The sequence below is a fragment of the Ambystoma mexicanum genome, chromosome 6p (genome assembly GCF_040938575.1).
Source record: "Ambystoma mexicanum isolate Mex_15411 chromosome 6p, UKY_AmexF1_1, whole genome shotgun sequence".
NCBI classification, from domain to species: Eukaryota; Metazoa; Chordata; class Amphibia; order Caudata; family Ambystomatidae; genus Ambystoma; species Ambystoma mexicanum.
The window spans coordinates 44,426,052-44,442,940 of NC_090935.1; the positions used below are offsets into that span (position 1 = coordinate 44,426,052).

Below are 16,889 nucleotides of genomic sequence, written 5' to 3' on the forward strand. Positions count from 1 at the left end.
CACAGAGAGACCAAAAGGAGCGAACAAGAGGCAGAGCAAACCACGCAGCATTAAGAACTAAAACCACTGCGATGCGCTGCTATGAAAACAATTCAGCGAGCCGAGTGCGAAGGACTCCTCCAAAAGAGGAATAGAACAAAACTTGGGGAGCGACAAGCTGGAGTTCGCCTAGTCTCCTCTCATTTGTTAGTGGTCAACCGCAGCAGAAACAACATACAAGGTTCCCCTAAACCCTTTAGTCAAATGATTACAAAGTAGGACAATGTACGTTGTAATACAGCACAGAAAACTCTTTGGTTAATTCTTCAATAATTGAATAACAGTTCAAATCTCAAATATATCGGAGAAACAAGAGTCATCCCAATAGGTGATTGGTAGTTTTATTCTTGTAACAGCCGACACGTGTTTCGACCAAAAGGTCATCCTCAAGGCCAGTAGGTCTCTATTCCTTGAATGGAAAATAAAGCAGCCCGAATGGAAGGTGTTTTGAGGGAGGGGGGAGCGAGCGTTGATGAAGGGAGGAAGGGAGCAAGAGATGGTGGAAGCGAGAGAGGAAGGGAGGAAGGATATTTTGCTGGTACACTGTGTTTGAAGCATGAGGATGCATTTCTGCTTTAAGATGACATATGTGTGCTTTGTGTATGTAGTCATATAACACAAGATGTTCTTCTTTTCAGAACTTGATAAAGAGAACAGGGCAGGAGTACTGGTTTGGTCTGGAAAAAAAGGAAGGAAAATGGAAGTGGCCCGATGGCTCAGAAGAGTAAGTTCACTTGATGTTATTTAATATGTCGACAGGACTCAAAGTTGCCTCTGACATTTTTACATTTCCAGATCAGAGCCGGCATCTGAAGGGGATACGTGAATTCCTTGGCCTGGTGACTGCCCCCAAGAGCATCACCCTGTAGGCAGGGCCGGCCCGAGGCATGGGCAGTCTGTGCCATTGCCCAGAGCCTGCTTTCAAAGGGGCCCTGCCGGCACCTGTGCCTGCTTCGAGTATACCAAATAATATTGTTTTAAGTAGGTGATGATCTTCTCCTACATGTCCAAGTGAGCAACAGTGTCACCTCTCTGTGACCCTCCAGAGACAAATACCCCTCCTAGCGGCCCATCGGACGCTGCAGGCACCATATTACTGCTTACCACTTTCTTTCGTCTAGCTATGCTTTATAAATCATGGCTAATTTAAGGGACCATTGTTTTGTTATCTTTGCCCCGCATCTCCTCTACAGTACCGGCCACCCAGCACTTCCCAGAGCTTCAGAGAAAAAGGGGCGCTCATCAGAAAGACCAGGATGAATGCTGCTCAGCCCAGCCCAGCTGGAGAACACAATGCTCTCTCATGCTCAGCACATGATCAAGTTTCCTCAGATTACATTCACAATCCATAATTATTCCAAAATGTTCAGCTGCTGTTTAAGGCGATGCAGAGGTGAGGAGAGGTGGAGGTGACTCCTTACCATCGCGGCTCGTCGCAGCCACCGGGGGTCTTTTCCTGCCTCTTGCAGACTGCCTGACCTGCCTGGCCCCTGCGGCCTACCAACCTCTTCCAGGCTGTTCTGCTGGCACCGAGGTCACGTGACGGGTCACATGCCTTCCATAGCCCTATTTAAACATCTGTCCTGGGCGCCTCGCCCATTAGCGCCTCTACCGAGGAGCAACTCATTTATGGGCGTTGTGATATCCTGTTCACACCTGATCATGCACCAACGTACTTTCCACGCGTTCTTCTATTTAGCCCTTATTCTTTTAGTTGTTTCCATGCCTCGTCCTATCCCACCCAGCATAGCCCACCGTTTCTTCCCTCAGACACCTTCTGCTTGCATCCGCGATCATTCTAACCTTTCTTGCCCTCCTACTTCTTCTGATGTCTTGCCTGTTTGCAATGTTGATCTCTTTGATCCTCGTTCAGTCTGAAACAAATCTCGTTCAATTCTTGATTTATTCTTTTGTTGTGACCGCCATTTTCTTTGTCTAACTGAAACCTGAATTACTCCTGATAACTCTTTTACACCAGCCTCTTTCCATGCTGCTTCTACTTTGTTTTCCCACAGTCCTCGCCTGTCCCGATGTGGCAGAGGTACTGGGGTGCTCTGTCATTCTTCTTACCCACCCTGATTGCCCTTTCTTTGCCTCCTTCGAATACTATCTTCCTCCTTTTCCAATCCTCTCCCTGCCTTGCTCCTTGTTGTTTATCGTCCTCCTGGCCCACCTGCTGAACCTCTTGATCTTCTTCTATCCTCTCATCTTTCCCTCTTTTCTTCTTGGCAACTTTAATCTTCCCTCATCTACTCCATCCTACTCTTTGCACTTCTTGACTCGTATTATTTGCATTTTTCTCTATCTCCCCCTTTCTTCAGTCTGAATCCTGTCCTGATTGAATTTTCGCTTCACTTCCTTCCTCTCTGCCGGTGTCTTCGTGTCCTTTCTATGCTTCTACCATATTTAACTTTCCTTGTCTCTCACTTCTCCTGCTTTGCCTACTTCTTCATCCTCTTTGCCTTCATTTACTCTCTGTAATCTAGCTCTTTTGTCTCTGCCTCTTTTATTTCTTCTTTGTATTCTTCTCTTCCATCTATTCCCACCTTTATTTCCTCTCTCCTGATGCGGCTACTAAGACTCTGCATTCTACATTGCTGGCCGTACTTGATTGTACCTCCCCTCTGCGGTCCTTTTCTCCTACTCGAAAGGTGTTCCAGCCCTGACTTGCTACCAACCTCATCTCTCGCCGCTGCCGCATGCGTGAAGCTGAGCGGCATTGGAAAATATCTTGGTCTCCCTCTGACCTCATCGTGCTTTCATCTCTACATTCCTCTTTTGCCTCTGCTTTACTTGCTGCAAAACAAACTGACAGTTTCCTGCTCCCATCACCCTAAGCGTCTCTTTCAATTCCTCCACAATATCCTTTCTCCTACATCTCCTGACCCATCCGCTTTCATTCCTTACCTCCTCTGACTTTGCTTTTAAAGTGTCTAATCTTTGCTCTGCCTTTACTCCCCCGGTACTCCTCCCCCTGCCTCCTCCTAATCTTTGCTCTGCCTTAACTCTCCCGGTACTCCTCCCCCTGCCTCCTCTTAATCTTTGCTCTGCCTTAACTCTCCCGGTACTCCTCCCCCTGCCTCCTCCTAATCTTTGCTCTGCCTTTACTCTCCTGGTAATCCCCCGCCTCCTCTCTTAGTTTATCTCCACACTCTCTTTCCTCGTTTTCTGCTCTTGTTGACTCTGATGCCTCTGCTCTTCTTCCTCACGCTCACCCTACTGCTTCACCTTCTGATATTCTTCCCTCTTCTCTTATTTCCCAGGTCTATCCTCATCTTCTTCCTTATCTTCCTTCTCTTATTAACTCTTCTTTCTCAAATTCCTGCTTTCCTATATTTTAAGCAAGTACTTATTCTCCCAATTCTGAAGAAACCAACTCTAGATCCCTCTACTCTGCCAATTTCCACTCCATCTCGCTTCCTCCTTTCCTCTCTAAAATCCTTTAGCGGGCCGCATACGCTCAGGTTGCTAGTTATCTAAATCGTCATTCTCTCCTTCCACCTCTTCAATCTGGGTTCTGTCCTTGTCATTACATGGAGACTGCCCTCTTGCATGTCTGTAACTCTCTTCTGTCTGCTCGTCATTCCAAGCTTTCATCTATCCTCATTCTTCTTGATCTTTCTGCAGCTATCGATACTGTTGACCACTCTCTTCTTATCTCTTCTCTTTCCACTTTGGGCATCTCTGGTTCTGTTCTTGAATGGTTTCACTCCTATCTTTCTCAGAGGTCCTACTCAGTTACCTGGGCTGGGCACACCTCTTCATTTCCTCTCCTCTAGTGTCCCTGAAGGCTCTGTACTTGGCCCTCTCCTTTTCTACACTTTATACTGCACCCTCTCGGCTCTCATTCCCTCATTTAATCTCTCCTTTTATCTATATACAGATGATACACAAACAATATCCTCCTTTTCTTCTTTTAAGCCTACGCGTCCCTCTGCTTTGTGGAACTGTCTTTCTGCCATTCAGAACTGGATGCCTCCCCATTTTCTTCACCACCAACCTTCAAAGATTGAGGTTCTATTCTTCCCTGCTTCAACTATTCCTCCTACTCTTTCTCTGCCGTCCCTTAATGTTCCTCCGTCTTCTTTGCCTTTTGATAAATAAATGAATAAGTAAATGAGGCACACTCAAACTAATCATGAGTGGGGTTACCATCCATCAATCACCTTTATTTCATTGTTTATATCAACCACCTAAATTGCGGAATACTAGTCATCGGCACTCAGCAACAGCATTACTGTTGCAGGACGAAAGATTGATCTAATTAAACACAAGGGGTAAGAGAATCATTATTTCATTACTGATAGGCGACTATTTTGAGAGGTATTTCCTTCTGGGGAAATACCTCCATCTTGGTCTCTGAATACTCATGTTGATAGTATTTATTTACAGAGTGGCAAAAGTTCATGGTATGAGTGTTCTAATATTGAATTTGGGAATCTCCCGCACATGTTCTCAGATTGAAACACTGTTTAAAATTCGAGCTGATCATGTTACACAGCGTGAAGGGTCTACATGTGCATGTCACTGCAAGTATGGGGCGGCGAATATGTTAAACATGCTATGCAGACTGCAAGGTGGCTGCTCATAAACCCTTGCATGTTATACTGGCATTTGGCTCTTCACACGACCCTTGCATGTTATACTGGCATTTGGCTCTTCACACGAGGACTTTATTCTTAATATTGTGTCATGTACAATGAGAGCCACAGCAACGGACTATCACTTATGGGGTCATTTGTGGAGAAAAGCACTGCAATATGATATTTTCTTTACTAATAGCTTAACTCCTTAGATACTCATATGCCATTATAATGTTTTTCCATGCAACGTCTGGTAATTCTAACACATATCCAACTCCCTGGTATGTAAAACTATGTTATTACCATATGTTATGATTTGGGGATTTAATTAATTGAATATTGTGTTTGTGATTGCACACTGACAAATGGCACATGTTGCTATGATTCAATTACTTTGTTGAATTGTTATGTAAATATTGGATCATGGGGCAGCCTTCAAAAAGACAACTCTGTCGAAACACGCTTGTTGGCTGCATCGGCATAATATGGGCACCAGATAATAATGAAGAACTGAATAAACATTAATTTATGTTGCAAGGCGCATTGGACCAGTATGCTTAACTTTACCTGATGTTTGTTGTAGTATAGGGGTAGTACTACTTTACTGGTCTTTGCGGCTGGCAAATGGAGTGACTTTTGTCTGGGTTTAAGCACACTGAGAGTCTAGTCTACCCACTTGTTTACTTGTACCATAATTTATGAAGCTGACTTCCTCCCAACAAAACACACATTCCACTTAGGGGCGCAGAGGAGCTGCACGATCTCGGGCAGCTGATTTTGATAAATAGGGCCAGACTGCAAGCCGGTTTCTTTGCGCCTTATCTGATTGCGTACGTGCCACTCAGTGCCATGCGTGGGAAGAGTTCCAGGCTTCTTGTCAGCTGCAGTCTTATAAAAACAGACCAAGCACTCCTGGCGCTCGCTCGCCTTATGTAAAGACAGTTATATTCTCAGACATGCTCCAAAAATAGATACCCACAGTGCAGGGCACAAAAAGATTTATTAAAACCCCCTAAAAGCTGGGAGATACAGTTTGGAAACAGCCCTGCGCTTGGGCTGACAGAAAAGGTTCTCAACTATGCCTCCACTTAGAACACATTTTATAGACACAAACCACAGAATTTAAATAGAACACTGGAATGAGCACCCAGACCGCCCATTTGTGACATCACCATGTGCTGATCAGCAGAATGGCTGGAAAAATACAGGTTTTAACTAGATTTCATTTGCTGAAAATAGAGCGAGACAATTCCAGGCACTGAAGGTCAGCATACACTAAACTATTGCCTCAATGCATTCTGACTGGCTTTCCTGTCCTTCTCTATCTCTTCCCTGCTTCATGCCGAGTTTAGTTGATAAAATCCCTTGCAAGACACTGCTGAAATCTGTATTTCCTGCTATTTAATTCTATTGTATCCAATATTTTACTGCCAAAGTCTGCACCTGGTGTTTTGAGGAAACTCCCCACTCCCATGAAACATTCATTCAACCTTGGCTTAGGCTTTGAGTTAATTTCGAAAGTCTGTATGGATTTGTATTTAATTAATTCAGCATTTTAATGCTCATTTGAACAAAGATGGCTGCCAGCTACTCTCGCATTTCTATGTTAGTGAGCTATCCTCACGTGCAGTTAGTGTTGCATTCAGCATATATAATGCTTATCTTGTGTCCGGGGTTCTACTCAGGGGAATCCACCAGGCGAGATGCAGTATTTTACCTGGGAAGAAAGCGTACCTACAGAAGCAGTTTTGCACCCCCAATGTGCCAGAACTAATTTCTGAGGAGTCAAATATGAGTGATTTGTATGATAATCTCCAGTCCGCTAGTGGTTTGGATACCTCGCCTGAACTGGAATTTGGCAAGCCTGACCCCTATGAGCATGCAGATTCCTCCTATAAAAAGCTCATGAGTAAAGTCACTGAGTTTATGGGGTGGAGCATGCCTTCTCCATCATACGAACAAGATGACATGACCGACATGTTAGACAGGGTCTTCAGAAGGACCCAATTTTACCTTTCCACATGGCCCTGCAGAGGAAAGAAACTTCTAATTCCAGTTCAGGCAAGGTATTTTTCAATGAAGGCACAGAAATTATGGATAATTTGTGCAAACATCTGGCCCCTTTTCAACAAGGTATACTTAGCAAAGTGTTCAACTCATGGTTCTCGCAAGAACTTGTCCTAAAACGGAAACAGTTGAGCTCTCTGGAAAAGAAATGGAAGAAATGGAGGAAGAGCAAACTCATTATAATCTATAGTTGATTAAGACCACTCAAAGAAATTATAGAAAGGCTATCTTCGAAGCCAAATCAAAATTCCTTATGGATAAGATTGAGAAAGCCACTAACAGAACGCAAGAATTATATTCGGTTATTTCAAACTTTGTGGAACCCAACTGTGCTTCAGCAGCTCTAGAAGCTTCTCAAACACCGACAGATTCCTTCCATGACTATTTTGTAAAAAAAAAAAATAGAATTAATTTGAGAAATGATTGCTCAATCTCTACCGACAGAATCTTACGAGCTATTGGATGATAGTGAGGTCATCAATTCAGATGGCTCATTAATTCACAAACTTTTTTCATTTACAAAAGTTTCGTAGGAGACTGTACACTCCTTACTTTCTGATCTGAAATACACAAATGATGCTTTATTTGTGATTACACCATCGGTAGCAAAACGATTGGCATCGGATATCTATCCCTTTATAATGGATTTTGCGAATAAATCCATAACTGCAGGTATTGTACCAGCAATCCTTAAAAAAGCTGTTGTCAGCACACTGCTGAAGAAAGCAAAAGTAGATCCCAAGAAACTGCTAAATTGCAGGCTAGTGGCAGTATTACCATGGCCTGCAAACATTTTACAAAAATGATTCACGTCACAGTTGCAGGAATACGTGGAAAAGGAGAAATTACTGGACCCTTTACAATCAGGTTTTTGACCAGGATTTGTTACAGAGACTGCGTTATTGACAGTTTTGGATGATCTCCTGGAGACGGCAGACCAGGGGGATATGTCGCATTTGATTATGTTGGACCTATCTGCCGCATTTGATACAGTAGATCATAAGATCCTGTTGAGACATCTTGAGGAGGTCGGAAAGAACTCTGCACAAGCCTTACAGTCGTTGAAGTCATTTTTGACTGGAAGAGAACAAAGGGTTACATTTGGAGAATTCCTTTCGGATTCCCTTATGCAAAATTGTGGTGTCCCACAAGGTTCTTCACTCTCCCCTCTCTTCTTCAATTTATACATAAAACCTCTTATGGATATCTTGAGAAAACATCAAGTTAAATTCCACTCATATGCTGATGACACTCAGGCATTTCTGAGAGTAGAGAGATCGGAGAAGACTTTCAAACTAGTGGAACACTGTCTAAAGGAGGTGCAAGCATGGATGTGTGCTAACCAGCTGTTGCTAAATGCCAATAAGACAGAGGTAGCATTGTTTGGCTCCAAACATCATTTTCAACATAATAAGCAGTTATTGCGACTGTGCTTTCTGGGCTCACAACTGGATTTCTCCTCTAAAATAAATAATCTGGGTTGTATCTTTGAAGATAACATGGGCAGTAGGGCACAGATTAGTGTGAAAGTTCAATCTGTGTTATACACCCTACGGATGCTAAAACAGGTCCTGCCGTTCATAGCAGACAAGGACCGGGCGGCAGTCGTGGTAACTATTATCAATTCACAACTGGACTATGGTAATGCTCTGCTGACAGGAATCCCAGCATCCCAACTTCGGAGACTGCAAGTAGCACAAAATGCAGACGTTAGATTGGTGTTTAGGGTGGCAAAATCGTCCCCTATCTCTAATCTAAGGCGGTCCAAGGCGATCACTACATTGGCTAGCCGTGAAGAAATGCATAGATTTTAAAATTCTCTGCTTTATTTTTAAATGTGGAAACCAGCTAGCACCAAGCTATCTGTGGGATAAAATGAAGATTTACACTCCAGGCCGCCAACTCCACTCGTGCAACAAGATGTTGTTGCAAGTGCCACGGTAAAGATACCTGAATAAATGGGACGATAGGTTTTCAGTCTATGGCCTGAAGCTTTGAAACAGTCTCCCGACAGCCATTCGAGAACAAAACTCTTTTTGAATTCCGAAAGGCTGTGAAGACCTACCTATTCTGTTAATTGAACAACAATGTTTATTCACTTGTATGCTAAATTTCTGAGCTGATAACATTCTCATAGATGACGGATTTGCTACAGTCGGATACATCAGGAGGGCGTTTACAAATAAATCAAATCAAATCAAAATCAAATCTAATTGGTAGACCCCGGATGCTGGGCCTGCTGTTAACAAAAACTTTGCAAGGAATTACAGGCCTTCCAGCAGTGATCCAGAATACCTGACTAAGCATCCCACTCCTGAAAGCTTGGTAGTTCAGGCAGCTGCGTCGACCAGACAATCGGCTTATCCCTCCATCCCACTGACAGGGATGACAAGAGAGTGGATGCCCGGGCACGTAAGGTTTTCACGGCAGGCAGTATGGCCTTAAAATCTACAAATGTGACTTGCACTCTATCCAGATTCACGTTTACCCTGTGCGACTGTGTTGCCATGGCGGCTGATCACATCCCAGAAGGCAAAGAAAGAGACGGCTTCCTTGCGATTATTAAAGATGGTAAGGAGGCAATGGGTGAATGTCTCCAGTAAGGTTTGGACACTGCTGACAGCATCAGCAGATCCATGGCTGCTAGCACGGTTTTATTCAGATTTGCGTGGTTGATGAAGTCAGGGTCTGCACCAGACGTGCAGGTTAAACTGCCCAGCATGCCCTTTAACGACTCAAGGTTGTTTGGCAGCAAGGCGGATGAGATTTTGGAGAAGCTGCAGACCTCAAAGGCGGCGGCTAAATCCCTTAGCACCGCCATTAGACAACCTCAACAACCCTATTCAGGCTCATCTTCCTGGAGGGGTCGTCCTTTCATTTCTATTCCTCATTTGGAAGAAGAAGAGGACAGCCGGACAAAGGGGCCAAAGAAAATTCCCTTGTGGTGGACAAGAGAGGGTTGCTAAATCAGCCCCAGCAGCGCAGCTTTACCCTGAGCTGCTGCTGCAGCCGCCTCTAAGCCACTCTGAGGACTTCACCTATAAAACCTTGGTGGGAGGCAGAATTTCTCAGTAGCTGAACAAATGGCGGGGCATTACTTCAGATTCTTGGGCACTGGAAACAGTGGCCCAAGGTTACTGCCTTCCTTTTCAAAAAAGGCCTCAAGATCATCCACGGGGATTCAACTCCTGTAAAAATTCCAGAACCACTCCTTGTGCAAGAAATGTTAACCACGCTAGAGAAGGGTGCAATAGAACATGTAGCTGTAGCGGAGAGGAACAAGGGTTGGTACTCCCCTTATTTCCTGATTCCCAAGAAGGACAGATGATTGAGACCCATCTTGGACTTAAGAAACTTGAACAAGTTCCTCAGGAAGGACAAGTTCAAGATGGTTACACTTTCTCAGATGTTTCAGGCCCTCCAACTCCAGGACTGGTTGGTGTCATTGGACCTTCAGGATGCTTACTTTCATGTGCCAATCCTTCTCAAGCACAGAAAGTGCCTGAGGTTTGCAATTGGCTGTACTCATTATCAGTTTCGAGTTCTGCTATTCGGGCTGACCTCCGCCCCAAGGGTTTTCACCAAGTTGATGGCAGTTGTGGCAGCGAGTCTTAGGAGCGGGGGGATTCATGTCTACCCCTACCTAGACGATTGGCTGATCAGAGCTTGTTCACCCGAACAAGCCCAAGAACATCTCAGTATCACCTGCAACTCCCTCCACAGACTTGGCTTCTCCCTCAATCACAAGAAGTCCCATATGATATCTTCCCAAGGACTCCAATTAATTGGAGCAATCCTGGATACGTCCTTGGAGAAAAAGCCTCGCCTCCCGAGGTGAGAGCTCAGCACATTCTGCAGATGGTAACAATATTCCAGAATGCCCAGCATCTTTCGACCATCGATTTTCTGAGGTTGCTCAGTCTCATGGAATCCTGCATTTTCCTGGTGCCAGAGGTCTGTTTGAGAATGAGATCCCTTCAATGGGCTCTCAGGGCTCAGTGGTCCCAATTCTCAGGGAATATGTCAGACCAACGGCAAGTTCTGAGCAGAGTTGCTCAGGACCTTCGGTGGTGGGCGTGAAAATACAATATTTTCAAGGGAGAATCTTTTTGGCAACCATGGCCAGAGATAACGGTAGTAACGGATACCTCACTCACAGGGTGGGGGGTCCACATCAACAAACTGACAATCAGCGGTCGTTGGTCTCCATCGGAGTCCAAACTACACATTAACCTTTTGGAGCTGAGGGAAATCAGATTAGCGCTGAAGGCCTTTCTGCCCTCTGTAAAGGGAAAGAATGTCCTGATAATGACGGACAACACAGTGGCCATGTTCTACCTCAACAAGAGAGGAGGTGTAGGGTCACTACCACTGTGCAGAGACACAATGGAGCTCTGGTTCTGGGCAATACAAGAAGGAATCTCTCTGTCGGCAGTTCACCTAGCCGGAGAGCAGAACACAGCGGGGGACGCACTGAGCAGGTAGAGCACACTCTCCCATGACTGGGAACTAGCGCAGGAAGTGCTTCAAGAGATATTCACCCTTTGGGGAACCCCTTAAGTGGATCTGTTCATGACCGGTGTCAACCGGAAGTGCGAACATTACTGCTCCAGGGAATTTCCTCCAAGAGGAGCTCTAGGAGACGTGTTTGTGGTGGACTGGGAATTTCCACTCCTGTATGCGTTTCCTCCAGTCACTGTCATTCATCATGTGATCAGGAGGTTGAGAAAGTTTGGGAAGCACATGATCCTAATTGCCCCGGATTGGGCCAGGAGGACAGGGTACCCAGACCTTCTGGACATGTCCAGCTGCCCTCCAATACGTCTTCCACAAAGATGGATCTTCTCTCACACGAGGAAGGTCAGGTTCTCCATCCAGAGGTCAAGATGCTCAACATTCACGCATGGTTTCTGAGAGGCTGAGATATAAGGATTGGGACCTCCCGGATGACATAATGGAGATTTCGCTTTCGGCCAGAAGGCCAGCAACTAAATCTTTGTACCGTTGCCGTCGGAACAAGTTCAGTAACTTGTGCAGGGATAAGAATGCGGGTCCATTTCAATGTGACACACCCATGGTGCTCTCTTTTCTATTACACTTGGCCAATCTGTGCCTCCGGATTGCAACTATCAAGGGATTCCTAGGCAGCGCCCCTCAGAAGAGGATTCATACTTTAAAATCCCTTTGATTGTACAATTTTTTAAGGGACTTACTAACATATACCCTACAGTTCCATTTAATGTACCTGTTTGGGATCTAAACCTTTTACTAAAGTTCTTGACATGTATCCCATTTGAGCCTTTACATTCATATCTGTTAAGGCTTCTGACTTTAAAGACTGTTTTGATTATCGCATTAACATAAGCCTGCAGGGTAAGCGAGTTACAGGCCCTTTCTTGAAAGCTTCATCATACTACTTTCTATAAGGAAAAGTCATTCCTAGGGTAAAACCTTCTTTTTTACCAAAGGTAGTCTCCGACTTCCATTTGTCACAAAAGATAACATTGTCAACATTCTATCCACCTGCTCTTTCGGGCAAAGAAGAGGAGATATTACACTGACTAGACCCAAAATGTTTTTATATTTCAAGAATGGAGAAATTTTGACAGGTTGATCAACTTTTTGTTGGATATACCGGTCCCAATTTGGGCCTGGCAGTTACCAAACAAACAATATCCAGTGGATTATCCTGGCTATTAGCGACTGTTATAGACTAGTGGGTAAGGACCCGCGGAGGGCCTGAGGGCTCATTCCACAAGGGGCATGGCTACCACTGTGGCTCTTCAAAGGGGTGTCCCAATAAATGATATCTGTTCAGCGGCCACTTGGTCATCAATGCATACATTTGTTAAACACTACTGTCTGAATTCTTCCTCTAGTCAGGAGGACTTTTTGCGGAAGCGGTCCTTCATTTGGTCCATGATTAAATTTAAATTAATTGATACTCCAACCTCCAAATTGTTACTGCTTTGGGACTCTATCATAAGATGAGGAATACATGGGAGAACACAATCCATTTGAAGAACAAATTTCTTACCCCTGGTAACGTTCTTTCGACTGGATGTTCCTCCCACGTATTCCTGTTCACCCTCCCAGCCTACCCCGCCGTACAATTTACGTGTTATTACACTCTACACTTTCTGAGAGTTTACGGTCATGGGTAACCCTGGTAATTCCTTGCTGGAGGGGAAAAGAAAAACAAAACTGAAGCCAACGGGCGCTGCATGCGCTGTTTATGCTGATGATGACTTCAGCGGTCTCCAGAGACCCTCGAGGGACATCGATGCAACGACACTGCATACAGCCCCTTCTGACTAAAAAGAATTTCCGAAGCAGCGAAGCTGGAGAGATATATTATCACAAGATGAGGAATAAGTGGGAGGAACATCCAATCAAAAGAACGTTACCAGGGGTCAGTAACTTGTTTGTCTGTCTGGTCATTCTCACTATCTTTAGTTGACATCATATTTATCATTTGCTGCACCTGCTTAGAATATGCACAATATGGTTGTCTCAGTGAATAACCCTTCTCACCTTTACAATATTGGACCGGGGGAGATGCAAGAGCTATAGGTGACATGCTCATCTGTTCATTAACAGGGTGAGGGGCAATAGCTACAGAAGACCTATTTATCCACCCCCTCAACAGAGGAATAGATTTTGCACCCCCAAATCTTAACAGTGCTGTATGTGCAGAGCAGATTATGGATCCCTCTGTGTAGGAACATATGGATCTGGTGTATATAAAGGAGGAAGAGGTTTTGCAGTAGGATAATATGGGGGATTGTGAGGGTAACGAAGGGCCCGCTGGCAAAAGTTCCAATACCAGAGTTTCTTTCAGCAAAATTAGGAAAAAAGAGCAGGAAAAGCTGGAGTTAAAAAAGGCAACAACTATGAAAACTGTGAAGGTTTTGTAAAACTGCAGTTCAAGGACATTTCTGCGTCAATTGAGACCCATGGATGATTGCGCAGGTTCCACTTCTCAAGCAAGTTGCGATGGTGGGCTGAGCCTGTCGGAGAAGGTTGCCGGGAATGCAGTGCAGAGTAATGCCTGCAGCAGAGCCTTCCTGGGTAAGGGATCGAACAAGAAAAGGTAGATGGGCTCTCTGGCCGGCGGAGAAGGGCAACTGGAACAGTCGACTGGGGGGAGGTTAAGGTGTTGCAGGACTACCTGGACAATGCCTCGTTACTTTTGTTACATTCCTTGATGGGCAGAGCAACCATACCAGGATTCTCAAAACTGTTTTGGGTGCCAGTCATGACATGCACAAGCGTCACTCGTTTCTGAATTTGTTGTGCATTGTATTTTATTGTATTGTATTGCAGTAGTCATTTATATAGCGCCTTTTCCCATGTGCATGGCATCAAAGTGCTTTACATGATGCATGTACAATTATAGCATCGCAATGTCCCAAGATTCCATCCCTGGTTCTCTGTTTTGCTGGGATCCTTGATGTGCACAAACAGCTATAGAAGATTACACAAGATCGTGCAAACGTGTTTTGGGCACTAGAGTTGAGATGAGCTAGTTCCCCGCCCCCACCCACCACCCAGATTCTGAGTTGGTGAGGTAGTGAGTGAGTTTGTTTATACAAATCACACCCAATTCAATCACTTCTAGGGGTTCATAGTTTGGCTGATTAGGCTATGAAGTGAGTGGCAACCAGGCTGTACTTGCCCATCCCACACATGTCTGAACTCTCTACTGCTGTGATACATGCATAACATGAAAGCTCTCACGTGTGTGTGAAATACGTCTTTCAATGACATGCCTTGTCCATGTTATTCTGGTGTTATGCTGTGTTATGCCATTTGGTGCCATGTTTTGACATGTCATGCTCTTTTGACATCTTCTGTCCTTCTTGTGCCATTGTGTGTCTTTGTTATACCATGTTCTGCCTAGTTAAGCCATTCTCTGCTACATCATGCAATGCTAGTCCCCGCCATCTTGTACCATTTGTGCCATTCCCAACCTTTGTATCCCTTCTAATGTCTGAATATGCCCTCTATCCTTCTTGGTCCATTGTGTGCCTTTGTTATGCCATGTTATGCCTAGTGTGCCCAGTCTAGGCTTTATCATGCAATGCTAGTCCCTGCCATGCCCTGCCTTTTGAGATGAGTGCCTCCGCCACAGCAGAAGATATAAGAAATACTGCGGAGAGGATTGAACCCTACTATCTGTGCTCGCCTCCAAAGTCTCTGCTTCACCAGCGAGCAGCTGGAATTGCCTGGTGGCCTAAATTGGGCTGCTAGTGATTGGCCCCTCTTGACCCACATCATCAGTGCCTGCCTTCAAGAGATGCAATTATTACACCCCACATGAAGCAGCCCAAATCTCAAATGCAACACACCCATTAAAAATGTTATACTGTATCTCTAATGAAATGGCATTAGACTTGCAACATTCAATGCCTCGGACAAGTAGGGATAGCCCCGTTCTGATAACATGGAGAGATCTGTGGATATAGAACTAATGATATATGCCTTCATTTTCAATCTTAATTTTCCCACCTTTGTCTGTTTCAGAGATGTGTCCTCATGGGAAGGGTATAACGGATGTCTAAAATGGGAGGCGAAGCGTTCCAGTGAATGGTGCGGAGCATCCCTTCAATGGATCTGTGAGAAGAAGTCGTCTACATACATGTCATCCATGGAGGGATTGTGAAGGCGTCTACACACATGTCATCCATGGAGGGATTGTGAAGGCGTCTACATACATGTCATCCATGGAGGGATTGTGAAGGCGTCTACATACATGTCATCCATGGAGGGATTGTGAAGGCGTCTACATACATGTCATCCATGGAGGGATTGTGAAGGCCCAGCGGAATAGAGTGCAATATTTTTGTTTTTTATTATTTTGACATTAGTTTACAAAACACACATATATAAAAGTTTATAAAATGAATGAAAATAAAACACTTAAACACACGTAAGCCATTTCATCATCCAAAAATATTGTCCTTACAGAAATCTTGGTACTCACATTTATAAATAAACAATTTCCCCTAACATGAAATGAATACATTAAAAAATCTTACAAGGGCAATTGCCATGGAGGACTTTCCTCTTTTGCCACAAATCATTGCAGATACTGTACCCTCAAGGCTTTGGTCACAGTCCAATGGGACACCCAATGTTTTCGGGTCTCCAAGACCTCTTCTTTGCACAGTCTACATCGCCATTCAGTATCAGGTATAGCCCTGATTCTTGTCCACCTTTCAAGGGTACCCAATAGGTTGAATCTGAATCGCATGTATACATGCCGATATTTATGGTCAGGAAGGTTTCTATGTATTCTGGCAGCTACATGTAAGGCCTGTATTGCTTTGCTAAAAGGGAGTGTGGCTTATATCTGAGAAGTAGGTCCTGATCACCACTTCATTGATCCAATTAATCTTTTTGGAATGCTTTCGCTGGATTACTGACGAGGATATTCCTATTCATTTGCACGTTCTCCGATACGAGTTCACACCCCGGGCAGAATTCCTCCAATTGGGTCATATTTTTTGCTTCAAGGACTATCTTTTAGTCCTCGAACATGGAATTCCTGGCCGGAGCCAAGATCTTACCATATATCCTTAATGTGGCAATTTGGACCAGCGTGTTACTAGGCCTAGTTCGTGGCGGATGAAAACATACAGAGGTGACCTAGGTAAACGTAATGGTGTTTTCCAAAAAGTACTTTCCAGCCGGTCCATTTTGATCCAGTCTAGTTCCATTACTTCCAGTCCATAAAGCAAATTTGGTGTCGCCTTCCCATTATAATAACTTAACAATGGTTTGAATGTATTCCTGCAGTATTCCACCGAATCTCTAGTGCTTTGCGCACAAGAAACCCAGGTACTTAATTTAATTTGTGTTTTGAGGGTTGGTGATTAGGCTGTACTCTCTCAGGTATTAGTCCTCTGCATTTCAGGTTCTCTGGAGACCAATTGCCGACTTATCAAATAAGAGAACATCATCAACAAAAATGAGGGCTGGAATTTTGGAGTCACACAGTCTAGGTGGGAAGTTGATACAATCTTCCAACCGCTGTGCCATGTCTGAAAGATAAAGGTTATAAAGACAGTGGGCGAGAATGTACACCTGTTGAGTCCTACATTTCCACCTACAGGAAGGCACAGTTTCCCATAGGTATCAAACCGAACCTGGATGCTTGTGCCAGTATGATCGTCAACCAAGTGTCGCAGAAGGCCC

At 44.4% G+C, this 16,889-nt stretch overlaps 1 protein-coding gene across 2 annotated transcripts in view; it reads left to right on the forward strand.

Moving 5' to 3' along the window:
• Positions 1-15,620, forward strand: part of LOC138511187 (B-cell differentiation antigen CD72-like) — a 154,066-nt gene extending 138,446 nt beyond the window's left edge. For both annotated transcript variants that reach the window (XM_069626698.1, XM_069626699.1), the window contains 2 exons: positions 678-763; positions 15,216-15,620. In XM_069626698.1, coding sequence (XP_069482799.1) covers positions 678-763; positions 15,216-15,354 — 225 coding nt within the window. In that variant the 3' untranslated portion in view covers positions 15,355-15,620. The remainder of the gene's footprint in view (positions 1-677; positions 764-15,215) is intronic.
• Positions 15,621-16,889: the final 1,269 nt, after the last annotated feature.